At 40.3% G+C, this 22,454-nt stretch overlaps 1 protein-coding gene across 1 annotated transcript in view; it reads left to right on the forward strand.

Moving 5' to 3' along the window:
- Positions 1 to 22,454, forward strand: part of znf385b (zinc finger protein 385B) — a 56,626-nt gene that overhangs the window by 27,616 nt on the left and 6,556 nt on the right. Inside the window, exons 5-6 of the mRNA XM_046055023.1 lie at positions 20,783 to 20,919; positions 21,067 to 21,177. Coding sequence (XP_045910979.1) covers positions 20,783 to 20,919; positions 21,067 to 21,177 — 248 coding nt within the window. The remainder of the gene's footprint in view (positions 1 to 20,782; positions 20,920 to 21,066; positions 21,178 to 22,454) is intronic.

Consider the following 22,454-nt stretch of genomic DNA (forward strand, 5'->3'; position numbering starts at 1 on the left):
AATGACATTTTGTGTCGCCTCACTAAGTTGCACCACAAAGCCTACAGCTGGTAATAACTAGTCAGTAGTTTGTTCTCCTAACCCACATACAATTACAGACAGATTTGCAAGCTGTCATGGTAACCAGAGAAAAACTATGAACTAAACAGGACATTAATTTGTAAGGTCTGCTGAGCAAGAGTGACTCGGCTCAACCATCATCAACAGCTGCTGTCCTGTGGAAGAGGTCAGAATGTGCGTGTGAATGTTTGCGTGCTGGATCTCAGATTGACCCGTAAAAAGGATAAACTGACCTGCATTAACTCAGATCATCACTGCAGTTTTATACTCAGCCTCTGTATATTGTTAGCTCTACCCGAACACCTGCCAGTCATAGTGATGAGGAAGATTGTACTATTAGTTAGATTATCGTGAATTTTGCTCAGACATTCCTCTTCTTCATCAAGTCAAAGTCATATGTATCCTGTGAGATGTCTTATGATCTATCTGATGGATTGGACAAATTCAATTCAAAGTTCCTAGACGATGAATTCTCATGACTGTGATGACCAGCTGACTTTGTCTAACACCAACATGAGGTTCTTAATATTGGATGGATTGCCATGAAATTTGGTTCAGCATTCATGTTTCCCTCAGGATGAATTGTTGATTTTAATTGTCTAAAACATACCTGCAAAACTAATAAAATTCCCATCAGCCTCAGCTGTACTTTATGTTTAGTGCTATTTAGCAAACGTGAGCATGCAAACACGCTTCCCTAACATGGGAAGTTCCGTGTATAACACCGAAAATTTAAGCTTTGCACCGTCACACAAACAACGATTAATCGTTGTCATGATTAATGAAATGGTGTAGTGGTGGAAGTTAAAAAACATTTTATACTTTAATAAACTCACACTGCTACACACTTGAGACGGTCCCGTTATTCTAAGTGTCCACAACTGTGTAGAAAAATTACAATGTAAACAATCACATTTCCTATGGGTGGTGCCAATGTTATTGTAATGCTGAGCTTCACTAGTTTTCATGATTCATGGCTGGACTGAATAAATTACTACCCATCTAGTTGTGTTAAGTGTAACCAGAAGTAAATATATTGATTGTGTACAAAAGTTACAGACTCGGTGGCTCATAGAGATAGATGGACTTTTTATATATATGGAAATTTATTTGCACAGTGTGGAGTAAATAAAATTATGAACCTGGAAATTAGCATGATAAGACCACTTTAAGCTAAGATAACTGCTTAACTGGCTGCTGACTGTAGCTTCATATTTAACACACGGACATGAGAGTGGTATTGATATTGTCCTCTAAATCTCTGAATAAGCGTATTTCCCAAAATGTAGAACTATTCCTTTGACATAAAGATAGTTTCTCTTCTTATCAGTGGCTATGGGGCAATGCACAGAATGATTCAGAATATGAGCATGTGGCTTTTCAGTTCCATATTATAGTGTGTCTATAAATTATTTTCATCAATACATATTCATGGTTTAATCATTGCAGTACTTCCAGCACCCTCTGCTGCTGAAATTACAATTGAAGCTTTTCACATTGCTTGACCCTCTTTGGTTTTGTGGTCAGATGTGACTGGAACAGTTTTCAGACCCAGTTTTTAAAGTCAAACTGCTGGTCAACAGAGTGAGAATATGCTGTGAGATGTAAAGGAGTTAAAGTGGAGCAGACAGCAGCAGGTCATTAAACTGGGACATAGCACTGCTCCAAAACCACACTTCCATAACCACACTAACATTTCTCATAGACATCGTTAAATTCACATGTATAGATTCTTTTCATTACATTATATTTGGTTTTAGTCCATTAATGTATATATGTCCACAAAAATCTCCTGTGAAAAACACAATGCAGAACTTGAATTGGAAATCTGCCGTTTTAGCCCTGAGTTGATCTGACTTCCAAGTTGGACTAGAAAAAGATAATATAACTTATATAATATTAATTAAAATAAGATAAATAAGTTTCAAAAATCAACAAAAAAGAAGAAGATAAGACAAGAAATAAAAAAACAAACAAACATAGACACGCACGCTTAATTACAGTATGTGAGATGATGATGTCAGGGGAGACAGGAAACCGAAAGACAATCTCACACTGACACATGAACACAGCTGTAATTACATACTGTGTGTCCATATCAGTGTACAGGCTACAATAACACTCGTTAAAGATGAAATCTCTCTCTACTGGACGTACACGCACCAACAAACATACACAAACAAAAACACACACACACACACACACACACACACACACAAACACACCACTCAGCCTGAATAGTCATGTCTCTCTCTCTCTGTCCATTATGTGATGCCCGCTCGACCATTAAAAGCTCTTTGGCCTGATCTCAGCTGCTCTAGGCCAGGCTGAGTGTGTGTGTGCGCGCACGTGTGTGTAACCTGGCTGGCTGAGCAGCCTATCAGCAGTCAGGTCAGATGACATCACAGCCAGTACAAACAGTTGTGCTACAGGGGGACAGTCGAGCTCCTCAATCAATGAAGTTCATCCTTTACTTAAGTGAAAGCAAAAATACAACAGAGTAAAATACTTATTATATATGATATTACTGGATTACTATCACTGAGGCATTAATGTGTAAGCAGCATTTTAATGAAGGTGTAGCCAATTGTGAGTACTTTATACTCTTGGATAGTTTAATCTATAACAAAGCATCCTGTTTTATAAATCTATCATGTCTTTTTTTGTGTAACAAATTGATCTGTAAAGTAGTAACTATAGCTGTCAGATATATGTAGCGAATGGTATGGTATAATAAAAATGAAATCTAGTGTAGTTCTACTGCCCACACTATGTGTGTAGGTGCACAGCTACAGCTCTGCAGTAAGTTAAACACAATACCAGTAAAGGTTGAAGACAGGAGTTGCATTCAAGTATTTACTAGAAACAATTAATAAGACACAATAATTTCAATGATGGTCATTGCAAATAGGAAGAAAAGATGAGATGCCACAAATTATAGTTAGACCAAAGTATAGACTGTCAAATTAGTTACACTCATACCAGGAAGAAATCAATACCAGTTAAAGACCAACATTAAGTCCCCATATAAATAAATACAGAAAGTAATCTTGTACACATGCACATAGAGTTTGTGAGTGAAAGTACAAAGAGTAAAATACACAGCAGTTACTTCACTGCATCACATTAGCCTCAGCTTCGTTTTCACCACTGCCAAACACATACATAATGTACAGAGGTGAAAGCACACACACAGACAAACACATTTAAAAGTTAATCAATCAACTAAAGGTGCACCATAAAAATTCTTCACAGAAGCACTGGGAGAAGCAGAACGTGACCGTGTACCGTCACTACAATTGAGAATATACTTCGACTGCCATAACAATGAGCCAGGCTCCTTGGTGTTGTGGTCAAGTTACATGTTTAATACCCTGTGGACCTGGGTTTGAATCCAGCTAGGGTGACTGCTTTTGCCCTTTGCTACAGAGAACCAAAATTTTATTTTAGGTGGAGCTGAGAGAGACGTTACTTTATTCTTAATAGTGGGGATATGCCATATACAGTTCCTGCTCTCACGGAGTACACTCATATCCTGGTTGTGTTGTCCCCTCAGTAGCAGTTAATGACCACCAGGAGGCAGCATACGCACTCATACACATACACTCAAACACACTCAGTCACTAATGAAAGAAGTGAATTCCCATGATCCACATACTCAGTGCAAATGAAGAGATTCATTCACATGAGACTAATAACATTTACAACATTAAAGCTCCTCTCCTCTTCTAGTTTTCAGTATTTAGTGTGGGCAGAGTTGTTGCTGGGTACTCTACAACACTAATGCGCTTTGACTGTCTAACGCATTGTGCTGCAGTAAATATATGCTGAAGAATATCTTGTGTGAAATTTTTTGAGGAGGGTAGTGGAGTTTCTTTTTTCACGGGGTATAATGTCAAGTTTCCCTTTTAATGAGAACCTCAGTGTTCCTGTTTTTTTTTAGTACGGTGAAGATCTTCATTCCTTTCTTTCCTTTTCATGTGAGTGTGTGTGAGACAGAGCTAGCTCTAATTAGCTCTCCTGGGCTAATAAAGGTCATCATGTTGTCCTGCACGCATACATAATATCTAAAAATATATCTTATAATATCGAATATACAGTAAGACATACAGTTATTAATAGACATGGATTGTAGTGTGCAGTGAGTGAGATGGAGAGATTGAACAGGTGTTGATATGTGGTCTTGTGCTGGTGTATTCAGCAGCGTATGAATAGACTCTGCTGACAGATTCAAACACTCATTGTGCTGTACAGCGGTGACAATAGGCTCAGAAGGGGAGGAAGGACGTGGGGCATCAAATATGACCAGATTTGAGCTGGTGTTGCCAAGTGACCCACATCTTTGACCACGAGTAGGCAACTTGTAATACAGGACTGGTAGAGGATTTTTTCATCAACGAACTAATTTGCTGCCATAGTATAATAGCCTAAGTGTCTGTGGATCTCACCTCACTGCACAGCGAGCCGCTAACAGCAAGTCAATTTACATACCGCAGCAACGCGCGCGCACACACACACACACACACACACACACACACACACCGGTGAGGAGCAGAATGGACTGTTCACAACTAACCACTGCGCTGTAGTAACATTATAACTAAATTTCCACAGAAAGCGTCATGAAAAACAGCTGCAGGCATCTGACACACTACACTCGTTAGTTAGGGAGCTTCAAATGAAGCGTACCGTTAACAGTTTCTCTCGACTGTCCCTCAGGATTACGTTAGTCCAGCATCGCCGAGGCTGCTTGCCACATTAGCCGCGCAATATGCTAACGCCAAGTTAGTTAGCAAAACACAGCATCCAAGTTTGAAGTCAGGTCATGTAGAGCCCATGGTGATCCGTCCTAGAACCATTCCAGAGCTCGTTACGGTTGTGGAACCTCTGAAGCACTAATTCATTAATTTAACACGCCCTGAAGTGTAAAGTATGAACAATGCAGTTGTTGCGGTGCTTGCTATCCTCCGTGGAATCTCAGTCTTGCGGTTATCGTGACAGCCCTAACCAGTGTAAAAAAACAACCGACATGTCCATGTGGGTTTAATGTGAGTTAAAATGTGTTAAGACTGTTGCTGTAACAGCAGGGTCTGGCGCGGACTAGTAGGAAAGTGGACTAGTAGAAACGATGTAGGACTAGTACGAGTCGTACGACCGGTGGAGGAAAACTTGTAATACTGGTGGGACTATAACTACCCATGGTACAGCATAAAACATAGAAAAGATAGTAATGAACTGGTTGTAGAGGACTTATAGACAACTGGTTGGACATGTAGATGACTGGTAGCACTGGTAGAGAACAAGAAGGATTGTTTTTCTTTTCCCGCTGGAACGCGGTTGGTTACTTTGCTAAATTATGGGTTTATTTATTTGCTGTTTTCCTCTGTTTTCTCTCCTTCTTGTCTATATAAATGATGTATTTTGTTTTTTGGACTGAAATAACTAAATGCTTGCATTCTCCCCTCCTCCTCCTTCCTCCTCTTCTCTTTTTTTGAATCACAATGCCATGAACTGGCTGAGTGCAAGTGAGCGACACAGAGATAGAGCGACAGAGAAAGAGAGATTTCCACTGAGACAGAGGGACAGTCATCACCGCTCACCGTGAATATCATCACCTCAGTGATTCAAATACTCTGTCCACTCTCTGTCTCTTTCTCGCTGTGTGTCGGTAGCTTTTCCTCTATCCACACACACACACACACATGTCCCTCTGCGTTCACACAGACAGTCAGGTGGCGATTCTCTGCTGTTTGTTTTGGGTTTTCTCTTCGTTGCTTTTTGTTATTGGGTGAGCAGATGATAGAGGGGAGAGGGAGGAGGAGGTGGAGGTGAGGCAGCTGTCTCCCTGTCGATTATGTGGAGTAGTTTCCTGAGTCGAGGTAGGAAATCCTTATTCTGTCAATTTCTGTTTGAGCTCCACATTTAGCTGCTTTGGTTTTCATTGTTACCGTCTTTTTTCTCTGCCTGGGTAGCCGACATTATAGACACTGTGTCTGCAGGTGTGTGTGAGTGTGCTGTTTATGAAGGGATGGTGGGGATTACGTGACCCGGAGGTCATGACCTGGACTTGGAACTTGAACTGAGGTTGTTGTCCCTCTGCTCACTATGTGTTCAGTCTAAAAATGGTGGTTCTCCTGTGAAAACTGTCATTGTCATTGAGACATTCTGTCACGGAGACTGTTCATCAGAGGTTGATTTTTTTTTTGTGATGGTTATTTATTACGTCACAAAATATAATACTTTGAGGGGCTATTTTCTACTTTGTTATAGTGTTAATCAGATCGATCAATCAGTACATTTCTGTTGATCTGTTCTTGTTTGTAGCTGAAATCTCTCTAAACACTGTTTTCTCTTGGCTGAGGTGTAAAAATTGTGCTATAGATAAATCTGATATCTGTTAAAATAAAATTACAATAAGAGATAGTTTTAGTATTTGGTGATGGTAACTTTTAAATTTGAAACGTTATAAATGCCCTGAGATGGACTGGCGACCTGTCCAGGGTGTACCCCGCCTTTCGCCCGATTACAGCTGGGATTGGCTCCAGCCCCCCGTGACCCTGTATGCAGGATAAGCGGTTGACGATGGATGGATCGATGGAAATGTTATAAATTATTAGGACATCCAACATTTATATTTAGTAATTAAATCTATGGACTTTCACGCAGTATTTAGAAACATTCACCTATGTTGAAGACACTGTGGAAACCTTCTACATAAGATGGACGTTCTTCTGGCTGCTTTGTTTCTGCCAAGACTAATCCTTAGAGATAATTATATTATATAGTTGGAATATTGGTTGCTGCAACATCAAGATGTATTAGAACAAGACTAGCAGCCTACAGTCATGCTAGTAACTGTCTGTATTTGTACAGCAGTGTTTTGAACTAAATGCTAACATCAGCATGCTAAATGTTCCTATTGTTTGTTCACCATGTTCACAATCTTATTTTAGCATGTTAGCAGGCAAATTTGACAAATTCTAACCTGCCTGTGACGCTAAATGGAAAGTTAAGTGATTACCATAGAAAATCATCTTGAGGGGTGCATGAATGTGTATATTAATTTTCATGACAGTGCATCTAATAATTATTGAGATAGTTCACAAAACAGCACAAATGTGAACTTCTTGATGGCATATATGAAAAGTTAGGGGATCGCCACAGTCAGTAGGATTCATCCTCTGAGGACCACGGATGTCTGTTGAAAGTTTCACGACAATCTAGTTTATCAAAATCCGTTAGCCGCCATCTTCCTTTTCACAATATGCCAAATTTCAACCTAAGTAAAGTACACAATGTTTAAATTGTTATTTTTCCCCTAATTTCTGGCATTTCTAGTCAGGATGTTTTTGTTACACTAACAGGTAAATTGAAATGTATCAACTATGGATAGTTAGTCTGAAGTTAATCAGATTATTTACAGCACATTGTCCAACCTCTCTTGCTTTATTTACTCTGAAATGTGATGATCTTCTTATGAGCGCTCAGTATGTAAATCTGACTGTTTCTGTTCAGAGGAAGAAGAGGAGAAGGACGTGTTTCAGGAATGTCATTAGCAAACATTATGGATCCTTTTAGACAGAGAATTTCTAGATGATTCCTGAAAGAAAGTATGTCTGATTAGGAGAAAATAAAGACATCGTTTGGTCCGCAGAATCTGTGACTACTTCCTGTCTGTCTGACTGACTGTCTGTCTCACATTCCTCTCATTATAGATAGCGTGACTGCTGTGATTACCCACACACTGCTGCTCATCACCACAGCTCAGTGTGTGTGCTGTGTTTTTGTCTCTTAAACACACACACACATACACACACACACACACACACACACACACACACACAATGGTTTTCCTTGTCCAGTGTGTCTGCTTTTAGTTCTGCATATTAAACCTGAGCTTCATCCCTCACTGTTTCTTTTACAGTTTTTTCCCCCACCTCGAGGTTGGACCTGAGTTTGTCCAGCACTTCTTGCTGTACAAAATGTTCCAGAGCTGGATATAATTTATAATCTACAGGTCAGATTTACATGAAATTTCCTGGTAACTGCTTGGATTTCAGTGACCTTTCCTCCAGCACTACTCTCTGGACAAACTTCATTTTTTTAATCTCCATTACTGGTAAGGTTAAATCAAAGAATAGCTAAATCCTGTTGTTTGTTCTGTCAAACACTTTAATATACCATGTTAGTTTGGTTCTGATGACATTTCTATTGCAGGTGACTGTGCTGTATTCTTTGTGTTAGTTTCTGGTATTTTCCACTGACACTGGAGCTCTCCTGTCTGCTTTCATGTTCCTGATTGGTCTGATTTGTGTGTCTGTGTGTGATTTTGGATGAAGAAGGATCTGAACATGACCTACTTAGACACACACACACACACACACACACACACACACACAGGCTTGTTATGCTAATGTGTGTGTTTCTTTGCATAATAATAATGCAGTGTGATGTCTAATGATGCCGTCAGCAAAACCACACTCGGACTATATCGCTCTACCACTCTCTCTCTCTCTGTGGATGTTTAAGATGCAGATGAACGTACTAAGACGGGTTCTCCTCCCAGTAGGATCACTGAGGTATTAATATCCTGCTTTCTTTCAAGCTTAATCTCAAGCTGCAGTAATTTCAGCTGCAGTGGGAAGCCAGTGAGGGATCATGTTGTTGCACCGTAACAACTATAACTGCGACCACAGAGGCTCTACTTGTACTTATCTTCACCTCTTCAGGACAGAAATGCAGTTGGTACTCATGGAGCTGATGGATTTCTTGATTTCTTAGTTTTTTTGAGTCAGGACCATACGTGGTAAGCTTAGTTTAGCATAAACACTTAAAAGCCAAAGGAAACTGCTAGCCTGACTCTGTCCAAAGTTAAAAAATACACCTGCCAACACCTCTAAAGGTGACTTATTACCGTGATGTATGTTGTTTGTTTAACCTGTACACAAACAGAAATGTAAAAGTGACAGTTTGTGTTTTTAGAGGGAGTTACGTGCTGGAACTCTTCTTCGGTCTTCGTCTGACCACGTCTAAAGGTAAAAGTCTTTATACTTTTTGCGAACTGCCACACTCAAAGGCGGGGCAAAAACCCTGCTGTCATAGAGAGGAGTGAGACGCGATGATTGCCCAAATTAATCTTTATTCAGAAGGACGCACATAAATTACCTGTAGTCCTTTGGCAAGATGTTTCTAAACCAATGAAGACAGTTTAATAAATACAAAGGACAGTAGTAAAGACAGAACAAATAACAATGATTGCAACAAAATCATGAAGAGCAAAAGGAAGCAGCTAAACATTAATTAACCTAAATCTCTGTCAGTAGTTGAGTTGAAGTGTGGATAATGTATGTAAACCCCAGGTTTTCCAAGGAAGAAGTGAAAGACAAAAGATATTTCTTGTTCTACTGCATCGAATGCCAAACTGCAAGACAATTTTGTGTGCAATTTTGGACATTCTTTCTGTGAAGGCTTTCATTGTGTTGCACTCGTTTGTACACATTAGAAGTGGCAGAAATCGTCAATAAAAACATAGAGTTTGAAAGACAAGTTCAAACCCTGCCAACTTTCTCGCCGCCACAGAACTGACTGATTACTGTGTGAAGTGGGCGTGATTGTCAGGTTGTCGTCTTTGTAAAGGTAGAAAATTGATTGACACAGCCAACGCATTCGTGACATCTGAAAGGTGTGAGATGACGAGGTTTTTATACAATTTGCTGCTCTTAATAGTATCTATTGTCACTTGTAGATCTCTTGCTGAATTGATGCTTTGTTGATGGTTGTTCCTCAAATGTAAGTCGTTTTGGATAAAAGCCAAATCAGTAAATGTAATGTTGGCTGTGATTCAGTTTTGTTGCTAAAAATGCATCCATTTTAAAGTTGTTCAGGTGTTTCACTGTAGGCAGAGCTCTAAAACGATGGTGAAATGCTAAAGTGGACACATAAATTTAAAATTTAAAATTAGACAACGTAGTGTGGATGTAGTCTCAATGTTGGCTGGAGTCAGTTACAGTGAGGTTAGTTCCTGCCACTGGTGAACAACTGAAACACACACACAAACACACTGTGCTCTGTGTAACAGGAGACGTGTGAACCAACAGCAACTGCTCTCTGATCTCATCACACACACACACACACACACACCAGCAGGGACTGCAGCAGGGTAATTTAATCTTTAATCCTCCAATATAATCTGTAAATAGTGTGAATGGTCATGTTTTCTCTCTCTCTCTGTTTCAATCTGTCAGAAGTAAGTCATGATTTATTCACTAAGACTGTTTCCACTGCACTTTGTCACATTTTTCTTTTATCGATAAACCAACTTTTGTGTAAAAACACTTTCTGCGTTTTCACTCAGGGTTTTTAATGCGCAAATTGAAAATAAAAACAAGTGGATGGAAACCCACCTAGTGTGTAAGTCTGAATCTGTTTGTATGTCTCTCTTTCTGTGGATGTGGATGTGTCTCTGTCTCGGTTTCTCTCTCTCTCTCTCTCGCTCTCTCGCTCTTTCATCCCCAGGGATAGAGTTTCTTCTCTCTGGAGGAAATGGCAGCAGGGGATTAAGAAGTAACACACACACACATACACATACACACAGAAATACACACCTGACGCTCATGGTTTGGGGGTTCAGATGGCGATGATACATGCCACTCTTGCTCCAGTCACCTGATCTCTCTCTCTCTCTCTCTCTCTCTCACTCACTCACATACACAGACACACACAGAGTGAGTGGTGGGTGAGTTTGGCTGTTGTGCTTTGGTTCATAAAAAGGCGAGAGCAGAGTAACACGGACAGACTGAGAACAGCAGACTAGATTACAGTAGAGTACAGTAGATTGAATAAACACAGACTGAAAGGAGAGAAAATATTGAAAAGTAAAAAGTAAAACTGGATCGATATAAAGAAAAAAGACGTCTGGTTCAGGTAGGATCCTTTAATTAAAATAAATGTCATCATCTTCATTGGCATCATCCTTTTCCTCAGCCTCAGCCTTCATCACTTCCTGTTGTCTTTTTGAGTCGGTTTCACTTTAACTCCTTCTCTTCAAATCACTTTACAGTCTGATTAACAGTACCAGATGTTTTTCTGTTCTCTGCTGAGTTGGACGATGATGTAATGAAGCTGTAGTAACAGTCTGGACATTGATATACTGACGTTTATACCACAGAAAATACTCTGTTGCACAACTCTTCTGCAGTACACCCTTCATCTTTAGTCACCCAACTCAAATTGGTTAGCCAATATTGAGAGACGGAAGAGATTTGAGTGAACTGTGTTTTGAAAAATTACTTTGAGTAATTACCAGATTTGTTTCTTTGATATTTACCCTTTTAACTGCTTGATGATTCCCTATGGATGTTGACATGGATTTCTGTTTTTGTCCTGTTTCTAAAACAACACAACAACACAACACAACAAGTGAGAAAACACAACCAAATACAGAAATGCTACAAGTAGCACAGACAACAATGGAAACTGTTTCCAGGGGACACTAAAAACGGATGCACGTGGATTGGACACGCTAGTTGCTGCCATAGTTTGTGACTCTTGAAGTAACTAAAGTCTCTCCTTAAGTGGTGTTGGAATATTAGCTAAAATGTTTCTGTGTCATCTGTGCTACTTCCAGCGTTTCTGTATTAGGTTATGTTTTGTGTATTTGGTTGAGCTTCAGGGCCTCTGTACATATGACTTTATGTTTATTTCCGTTCCATTTTGTAAAAAGCCAGTGTGAATATGAACCGTATCTAAATGCCAACTAGCAACCTTTTTCATGGTTTGACTTGTGTGTCAGGGTGTAGCTAATAACATTAATGAGGGCTTATTTCTTTTTAAAGCCCCTGCACACCCATTGTGCATCCATACGTGTGTTTTCACTTAGTTTGCCTGATTAGACCTCTTCACAGGACAGTCTGTTTAGACTGGTCTTAGTTTACATCTCCTTCCTTCCTTAAATGCACCTGTTAAGATGGGAAAACTTAAACCTTGATCATTTTGAGTGTAGAACTGTACTTAATTAAAATGTTAAGTTATTTGTACTTCAGTGCACTACATTGCAGGAGGAAACATTGTTAAGTTCCATCTTGAGGGACTTGAGTATTGAAATGTTTTGTTGCTTTGTACTTCTACCCCTATACAAATATTGTACTACAACACATTTATTAAACAGCTATAGTTACTAGCTCCTTTTAAGATGGACGTTTAACACACAAAACATATGATAAGTTTATAAAATATGATATATTAGAATACCAGCTGTGTACAAAGTAGTTGCTCCACCTCAACTTGCTACAACATTAAAATGTTGCTTACACATTTATTAATCCAATGATATAATGCCAAGCTTTAATATAACACTGGCAGAAGTCATTCTGCTGCAAAATGAGTACTGTAACATTTGATAAGTTAAGCAGATCACTACTGATACATCTGTACCGTCACTTGTAATATTTTTACCACGTAGTATTGGTACTTTTCTTACTTATTGGACTTCATAACTATCTGTGAAACATTCCTCTTACGTGGAGCAGTTTATAAAAGTTAGATTCACTGTATGTGTTAAAGCTGTATTCTGTATAACAACAAAAAGAGCCACATTGATTAAGTGACTTCATGCCTGCTGCAGAATATCATAGTTGCTAATCTGTCATTCAGAAATAAACTGCTATGACTTTGATATCTGCGTCAACATATTTAAAGTGGTACTGTTTTACAGAGCCTCTCTCACACACAAACACACATAGAAGAAGTGTGTAGTGCAGCTGAAACATGATTTGTTATTGGCCAGCTGGTTGCTATGTGCTAGTTTTATTTGAATTACACCTACTTGGCACTGCATGTTTGTGTGTGTGTGTGTGTGTGTGTGTGTGTGTGTGTGTTTGTGTCATAGTCTTGCCACTTGTTTATCCTGTATGCTCAGTGTTTCATGCGTCCACCCAAAAAGAGCTTTTTAAAATTGATCCATTTTTCTTCCCTTTCCTTCATTTGTTCCTAATCAGCATGCAGCTGATTGTGACAGACCTCATTTTGTAACTCTGTTTCCTTTCGTAGCAGGTTCAAGCTGCCCAACAGCAACATATAAAACATATTAAGCTTTTTTGATTGATTGTTCATTGAGAGAGAGAGGGTAATTGTAGCCTAATTTTAAGAATTTTTCTTCAATCAACAAATATGTTTTCAAGCTGTTGGAAACATCACAGATGTTCTGTGTGCTAGTTCCCGCAAATAACTGACAAGTTGTGTGCAAATTAGTCAGCTCCATTTGGATTTATACACGGGGGTGGGGTGTCATGTGAGTGATTAAATATCAGTTTCTTAGTGACACAGCCAGTGGCTAAATTTTGGGGGTGGAGGAGCACTGTGTGAGATTTTTCTTCTTACGTCTTCATCATATGAACTGTATCTGTGTTTGTGTGTGTGTGTGTGTGTGTGTGTGTGTGTGTGTGTGTGTGTGTGTGTGTGTGTGTGTGTGTGTGTGTGTGTGTGTGTGTGTGTGTGTGAGGTGTGAATGCCAGAGATAACTGACTGCAGCCAGAATCATAAATCTTACCGCTGCAGATAAAACTGGACTGACTAGCAGGAAACTGGACGCTACAAATTAAAAAGGTTTAGAATCAATTTACAGACCATTTAATCTCTGCTGATGTCAGCAAACACTGCACAAGGAAAGAGAGTTTAGATTTTTTTGAAACTGTGAAATGGTTTGGTTTTATAATGATTAAAGGCCTGGTCACAACAGCATTTAAAACTGTGAAATCCTGCTGCAGATCTATTCATTTCAAAGCAGAGGTTGTGATTAGTTAGTTCGCTCAAAGGGGCAAAGTAAATCCACGAGAAATTTTCAATGTCAAGTTCAACTTTGGTGAACTTTAACATATGGATTTACACTGTTGAACAATAGCAAGTTGGGTTGACAGTGCTGACCTTTGAGGGAATAGAAGCTATCTTGGCTTATTAGCTGTGGTGCACCATCCACCCACTGTACACTCACACGTGTGATTTAATTTATTTTGGATGTTTACATCTCTTCTCAGGAGTGTATAGGAGTGTGCAGACTCTTCCTCACTCCCCTGTTAGCTTTGTTGAGTCCAGCGACCTCACATACTGCCCGACATACAGAGCCTAAGTCACTCGCTTCCGCTTCCGGCCCATGAGACCTTATTTCGGAAATGTACAGTAGTCAATAGCGAGAGACAACTTTTTTTTTAATCCTGTTTGAACTGTGCTCTGAATTACACATATGATGTTTGTCAATTTAAAAGATAATTTTGTTCGTCAAGAGAGTTGCAGTTTGTCGTAAAACAGTAAAGTTACATGTCGTTTTGTGTGAAAACAGTAAAATTAACTACATTTCTCGTCTCACACAATATACGTCACCAACATGTAATGCTAGCTTACGTTTATTGCTTGGTTGCTGCTAATTAGATAACAGCTATGTTCCACACAGAAATATATCTCACCTGATGTGTTTAAACCAACGACTCTGTCCTTTTATCGCATCATCCTGCCATGCAAGTTTTTTGATGTTAGCTTCAGTATCGTTACCTTCAGTCATTGAGAGAAAAAGTTACGTCACTTTTGTGACTTTTGGGTTTGTGGTCTTTGTAATTATGTATTTTCACAGTCTTATACCTTAAAAGTTTTACATCAAACTGCGACTTTCTTGACTTTGAAATGTATATTTTAAATTGACCATCATCATATGTGTAATTCACAGCACAATTCAAACGGGATCAAAAAATTAGTTGTCTCTCGCCATTGACTAATGTGCATATTTTCTCCAAAGTAAGGTCCCATGGTGGTCCAGCGGAAGGGGAGGGACTTAAGCTCTCTATGGCGCTGCCCATCATGAACCGGGTCAGAGGTCTTCATCAGCCAGGATAAGGACAGGTGTGCAGGGCCTTTAACTTCCTCTGTTGGAGTATAAACTACTCCACCAAAGAGGCATGGTTTGTTGGTAGTTTGAGACAGGAGTTGAATAATAAACTGTGTGAACTTTTTGTCCTGTATGTAGAAAGCTGTAGGCTCGGATAAACAGCTGTTAGCAGCACTCTCTCTCTCTGGTTGACTGTTGTTTCCCTTCTGTCTGTGTGTTTACAATAGTTTGCCTTTTCTTTGATCTTAAGCGTTGATTTGTTGGAAATCATTTATAAAACATGTTATATAAGCGAGCTTGCTACGTGAGTGCCTTTCTACGTTAACAGGAAACTAAACTGTAGGATTTAAGAATGAAGTTACCGTTTACTATCCCCGCTGTACAGACCCTCCTGGAGTTCAGGCTCTGCCACTTTCTGGTGTGATCAGGCCATTAGAATGGATTTACACCAGTCAGCTTGGATCAGACTAAACTGGTCAGTTCTACTTTCAGAGTCTGTTCTAAAACTGCTTTGTTCAGTAGACAGGTTTAAACCAGAGTCAGTTCTTCAATCCAATCCAGCCCATCCATTTTATTTAAATATCACATTTTTTTTTTTAAATTGCTGCACAAGAAATAAAACATAAAAAACATAAAAATAAACACTTAGAACACATAAAAACATAGACAACACACAAACAAATGGTTCACGAACAATTGAAAGTCAACTACAGAAGACCACACAGCTCTCATGCTGGGTTCAAAGCCAGGGAATAAAAGTGAGTTTTCTGACGGGATTTAAAAGTTTCAAGGGTGGGGGCCATTTTGACCTGTGGAGGTTGCTCATTCCATAGTTTGGGGGTTACTGCTGAAAAAGCGCGGTTGCCCGTGGTTTTTAGCCTGGTTTTAGATGCGACCAGCTGGAGCTGGTCTGATCAGTGGACTTAAGTGACCTCAAGGGGGTGTAAACTTGTAAGAGGTCTGAGATATAACAAGATGCCAACCCATTTAGTGATTTTCGACACTAAGATCTTAAAATGTATTTTAAAATGGACCAAGTGCAACCTCGGGTACGGGAGGTGGACACGCAGTCGAGGAAGCCAAAACCCATGGGCACTGGCATCGGTCTCCAGTGCGTGTCTTAAATTGTTGGGAAGTGAGGTTTACTCACTGCACAGCTTCGCTGGCTTCTGTCACATTAGCCCTTTAGTCATTTATGCTTATTCTTGCAGTACTATACTTACATCCCTCTTCAGATTTGCATTCTGTAGACGGAAATATATATTTTTTTAAACTTGTGAAGAAACTTAAAACTGACAGTGTTAGTTTGTTACAAGTGGTCACGTTTCACAGATCTTCTGACCAATGACCAACAGCCTGAAATAAAACTCTCTGGCTCGTTACTTTGTTGTTGGCCAGTTTTCATGCTGGTTTACAGACTGCTTCAAAGCGAATGCAGTAGCAAATGCGTATCAGTATTTATAGCAGCTTTTAGATCAGCAACTTACTACAAGACAGAAGCGTTGCTGTGTGTGTGTGTGTGTGTGTGTTGTAACCAGATCTCAGAGGACAGAAGGACAGAATTAAGATGACCTTGTCACCAAACTATTCATCACACACACACACACACAGTAAAAGATATCTACAATTCATAACAGCTCAGACAGTGGGGAGATGGGGTTTATAAAGTCTAAAGGAGTCTCGGAGAAGGCTCCAGTGGTCCTTTAGGATGTCCCAGGGATCTAGAGTGGTTGAGCAGATTCTAGGGGTCTTTAAGGAAGTTCTGTTGGTCTTTGAGATGGTTTAAGTGGTCCTTGAAGATATTGCAAGGGTTGAATTTTCCACAATCTAACATTCAACATGGATGCGTTACTCAGAGTGAAAGTGTCATGAGACAAGTACACTTATTAATATGTCTTTGAGAAAGTTTCCAAAATACTATAATGGTCCTTCAGGATGTTCAGGTCCTGAGATGGTTTAAACCATCCCTTTGCAGATTCTAGGGGTCCTTAAGGAAGTTCAAATGGTCCTTGAGGTCAATTTACTTGTCCTTGAAGAGATTGTAAAGCTTTCATTGTCCCATAATTAAACACTCAACACAGATTCCCTCTCTGTTGCCTGAAAAAGTGAAATAATGTTCTTAAAATAGTGACATGACACAGAAGAGAAAAGTGCTTGAAGGTGCCCTTAAGAAAGTTTCCAGATTATTGGAGGAATCTACTATGATCCTTGAGGTGGTAATGGTGCTTGAAGAGGTTGTTCAGTCAGCTGTGGTTCAGTTGAAGTGACTGATAGATGTTCTGAACAGCTTCAGAAACCCCTTCCCCTAAACCTTTCTGATGTTGAAAGTGTCATGGTCAAATTTTGAGGAGTTCTTGATAAAGTGCCCAGGTTACAAATTCTCCTGGATGTTTTAGGCATTCCTGCGATGGTTTTCAGTAGTCTTGATAAGGTTCAGTGGGTTCTTGTATTATGTGAGTGGTCCTTTAACAGGTTCTCTAGGTTTATAAGGTGTTCAAATGATGATCCTTTAGGTGGTTTCAGTGGTCTTTTCGAAGGTTGCAGGGATTTCTCTGTTCCTCCACCTCCCAAGTCAACAGGAAAGCAGCACACCTGATCTCAAACCACTGGTCAAACACTGTCCTGATTTTATGAAGTGATGCTGATCAATCACAGCCAGTTAAATTGTATTTTGTTAAATAATTGAGCAAACTGATGCCTGTGAAGTAGTCTGTTCAAATTTCTTCTGAATCAGTTTAGTGACTTTACCCACATTCCTTAAACTGCCACCCACAGTGGGTAGAGTTTCACATAGCCTAGCCCCCTTTAAAAACCCCATATACTGTAAGGCTGTGGCTGGTTTTCAGACTCGAATGCAGTACTCAGACTCAGAGGTGGTGAATGAAACAGGGTTTATTAACAGTATGCTGGGTGTGAGAGATTGGGTTCAGAGAGTGGAGAGTCCAGGGGCAGCACTAGGCTGGGAATCCGGAAAAGCGGAAGTCCACGGGGCACGGGCCCACAGTCCCGGGCGGGTGAGAGCAGGAGAGGAGTCGTATCAGGAGAAGGGTCAGGCAGGGATATCTGCGGCACAGAAGAACAGGGTTAGCAGGGAACAGGCAGAAGAACTAGTCTTAAATTAGAACGGCTTGAATGTGACTGACTGGTAACGTTAGTCTACGATCTGGCGCTGAGTGGAGGCAGGAACCCGGTATAAAAGGCAGAGCATAATGAGGTTGATGGGTGGCAGCTGGTAACAGCCTCCTGCACACCTGACTCCACACCTGTAAAAAAGGAACACACACACACTACCCAGGAACAGGGGACCTGACAATATACTATAAAACACACTATATAGTAATGCTGACAGAACATCATCTTGGCAGTTACAGTGTGCAGTGAATTGATGTTTGTACTACGATGATGTGATATAAACAGTCAATCAAACTGACTGTGGGAACCTCTACAAGTTACTAAATACTGCTAATAAAACCTTTGATAAAGTAGGTTGAGGAATACGTTTCTGCTTCACAGTTGCTGTAAATGCACTTTTGTTTTTTTAAGTAATGACAGTCAGACAGCAGGAGTTGAGATTCAGTTTACCTGCATTACATCTATTTCACTTTGACTGTATTATGGAAGGTGAAGCTTTTGTTTTGGCAGGTCCACCAAGTTGAGCCATCACACCAGCTTTAAAAATAGATGCTAATCTGTATTTACAATCATAAATAATCCCCCAGCTAATAACAGATGATCCAGACAGTGATCTGAGCTGTAGTGTGTCCGGCTACATGTGTTTGATTACAGTGCTGTGTTGTGTCATGCTGTTCTGAACTTAATAATGAGCTGTAGTGATAAATACAGACATTGACTCATAGCTCTGCTATATGAGGATAAACTCAGAGAGTAGCAGCATGGCACACAGTTAATCCACAGCTATCTGATAAATTCTAGTCTGAAAAACACACACAGCTGACCTGGGTACATGTAAAACTCTAAAGCTCTCAATCAAGTGTATTCAGATCAACATTTAAAACTGTTTTAGAAATCCTCATCTGCAAGGGTTAGAACTGGATTTAAAACATGTCATAATGGATTATAGTGCATTTAGAATAGGCTAAAAGTGTTATAATAGCTGATTTAAAATTATTAGGATGGGTTATAAGGCATTCAGAGTTATAATGAATTTAGAATATGTTATAATGGGTTACAATGCATTTAAAATGGGTTATAGTGCATTTAGAATGGGTTAGACTGTTTTATAGTGAATTTGAATGAGAGATAATGGGTTTACATGAGTTATGCTGGACAAAACCAATAAGACCAATGTCTCCTCCTCTTCCTCTTCTTCTTCCTCCTCCTCCTCCTCCTCTGTCAGAGCTGATTCACTTGCTATCAGTGTTTCCACCCACACCCTGTTATGAAAAAATTCACTGCAGGGCTTCTACAAGCTGTGACTATTCACACTTACACAGATAAAAAAATATATGCTTATTCTTCATCAGACCTACTCTCTGTGTATACTGTGCATATACATGTGACACCTCCTCATATGTAACTGGGAACAAACACAGCTGGGAGCAAGCTTAAACTTGGGTTATGGACATCGAAAGGCATCACCGCTTTTCTTCAAATGGCCCAAGAATGATGTGTTGAGTCGACTCTTGGTGGCTTTTAAATGTTTATTGTACGTAATGGTTCAGGTTGTGATAATTCTGTCATATTTGAATATCACTCAAGGCAGTTTCATAGTAATTTTGTTTTGTAATAGTCGTATATGGCGTGATGTCTATGACCCTTGATTTAGTCAGTCAACTAGGTTCCCACTATAGGTGCTCAAGTAAATTTACTTAGCTACGCTCTGTGTCTTTAAATATCGATGAAGGAGATTTGAGACGTACAGAGCAGCTCTTACTGGCACTGTGGCAACTGGACACATGGAGTCATTATTATGAAGTGCTCAATCACCTTCTGTCTCTCTTTTTCTCTTTGTATTATCACCCCTCTCTGTCTCCAGCAGCTGCAGCTCCATATGTTCTTCATGTTGTTACTGTAAAGTAGATCAACTGCTCCAGGTCTCCAGGTTGAAATGATGTAAATATCAGAGTGAGATGGATTTCCTCCACTTGTTCTTTTGAGGCATGGCCAAGAGGTGTTTGTATCACTTAGCAATATCTTTGCTGAGGTTCAAGCTAAGGCACCAGCTCAAGATACACTTACTGACCTGCTTACATTAATACAAATGGTTACTGGTCAAACAGTTTATCTGAAAACGCCTCTATAATTCACATAGCGTTCCGGTTTGTGTCTTCAAAGGTATTTTCATGATCTCACAGATGTCTCCTGTTTGCGATGATAACATGTTTTCCCTAGTCAAAACCAACATTTAAATGCAACATTTCCACAGTCTGAGTGGACATAATGTACCCTCCATCCCCAAGAAGAAGATGAGAGCCGAGTGGTGCAGTCTGTAGAAATGTTATATTTAAACACTGGTTTAGCCCCGGGCAAAAATGTTCAATTTGGCCAGAAAGTACACACGTGTGAGAACACAAAGTGTTTTTAAATATTTACAGAATTCTCCAGCATCTGTCTGTCAGAAGGACACAAATAAGAAAATGTGAATTAGAAAAGGAACAGATGGGAGTGGTGGTAAATGTTTTTTCTGAAGTTTTGCTGTAACTCCATAATGTTTCCAAAACCAGCTGCCACGCCTTTTCTGGGTGGTGTTTTTTGTATGTGTTGAGCCATTTTGAAGGACATCCCCTTTTTTGTTTGATGTTGAACTGACCACCAATCACCTCCATTGATGCCCCTGGAGCTAAAGAGCACTCGATTCAATATTCAAACACTCTGTCTCTCTGTTTCCAGGAATTGGGTGTGGTGCAGTGGGCGGGGCGTTGCCAGGGCTGATAGGCGCCAGTAGTCCCTCAGTGATGATGAAATCATTCCTGTCGTTTCCTGTCGAGACAACGTCACCAGTCGGACTTTTCCCAAACTTCAACACGGTATGACTGTGTGTGTATGAGGGACAGTAACAGTGACAGGGTGTTGTAGCTGCAGGCAGTACAGACTCTGTCAGCATCACTCTGTCATGACTGTTCAGCCAATCTTGAACAGGCTGGTGACCTCTGACCCCTGTGTGTTTCCTGCAGATGGACCCGGTGCAGAAGGCCGTCATCAACCACACCTTTGGCGTTACCTTGGTACCCAAGAAGAAACAGGTCATCTCATGTAACGTCTGCCAGCTGAGGTTCAACTCTGACGTAAGTGTCTACCTTTGTATTTCTGTCTGTTTGTGTGTGTAGTTTTAGATCAGATTCTTCATACTCCTCCAGTCATTTTGATCATGCTTCTATGATCAACTTCCTGTCAGCTGATCTATCTGCTGTCTAGACATTTCTGGAAATCCTCTTGCCTCTACAGACAGTAACAGATATCATGCTTGGCAGTCCCACCAGGACCTCAAAGAGTTTTATGATTTGTGATAATGAAAATGTTCAGCTGAGACTGTGTGATACTTGTTAGTTTGTTTTTGTGTACTGGATTATTCTGTCAGATTTTCAACACAGCAGGTGCGTATAACCAGGTGTAACCTCTACCCTTCTATGTACACAGTGCTATGTAAATGACACTCAGCTCATTCACATAATGACGGCTCAGAGAAAACGAGATGCCTTGTTAGTGACATGCCAATCAAACATGACTAATGTATGAGTAGTTAAAATTATTCATGAGTGAACATGAAAACATGAATCACTGCTGAAGGGAGGAGAGGAGATGAATAAAAGAGTGCAGCATTAGCTTAGTTTAATAAGATGAGCAAAAGCTGAATAAAAGAGCTTCCAGACAGTCATATGAGGACACTGTTGACCCGGAGATGTGTTAGTGTACTGACACACTGTTACTCTGGAGCTATATACACTGTGTTGTGACACCTAACATGAACAAGTTTTACAGTGTAGAGACAACCTGGTTATGTAAACTGTTCTCACACTGCATCACAATTTAGGCTCCACATTTCAAGTCCATCATCAGTCCACATCAACATGTTAGCATTGTCACTGTGAGCATGTTAGCATGCTGACAACCTCACAGGGCCACTAGCATGGCTGCACTGTCTTAGCAGCACTGTAGCAGAGATTACAGCTAAAATGTGGAACAATAAAAGTACAAGAGAGCGTGGGTGGATATTGATATTAACTACTATGATGTATAATATGCACACTGCTCTGCTCACAAAACATAATGGGAGCTGTGGGTTTTTTGTTTAATTCCATCAAAGTACACTACTTGTAACGGTGGGAGACAGAACGGACCCAAACGCAACGCTGAGGGTGAAAAAGAGGTTTATTGAGGAAAAAACAGGCTCGAGGCGAGGGCAGGTGGAAGGAGGGGGAGAGGCAGACGAGGACTCGGGGAACCGAGAAGCTGGAGGAACGGAGGGCACAAGGCTGGAGGCTAGGGGGGAGGCTGGCAGACGGGTAGGTGAGGACACGGAGACGGGGGGCCAGGCGGGGTGCGAGTGGAGAAGCCGGGGGGG

Source organism: Micropterus dolomieu, linkage group LG07 (assembly GCF_021292245.1).
Source record: "Micropterus dolomieu isolate WLL.071019.BEF.003 ecotype Adirondacks linkage group LG07, ASM2129224v1, whole genome shotgun sequence".
Classification (NCBI taxonomy): Eukaryota; Metazoa; Chordata; class Actinopteri; order Centrarchiformes; family Centrarchidae; genus Micropterus; species Micropterus dolomieu.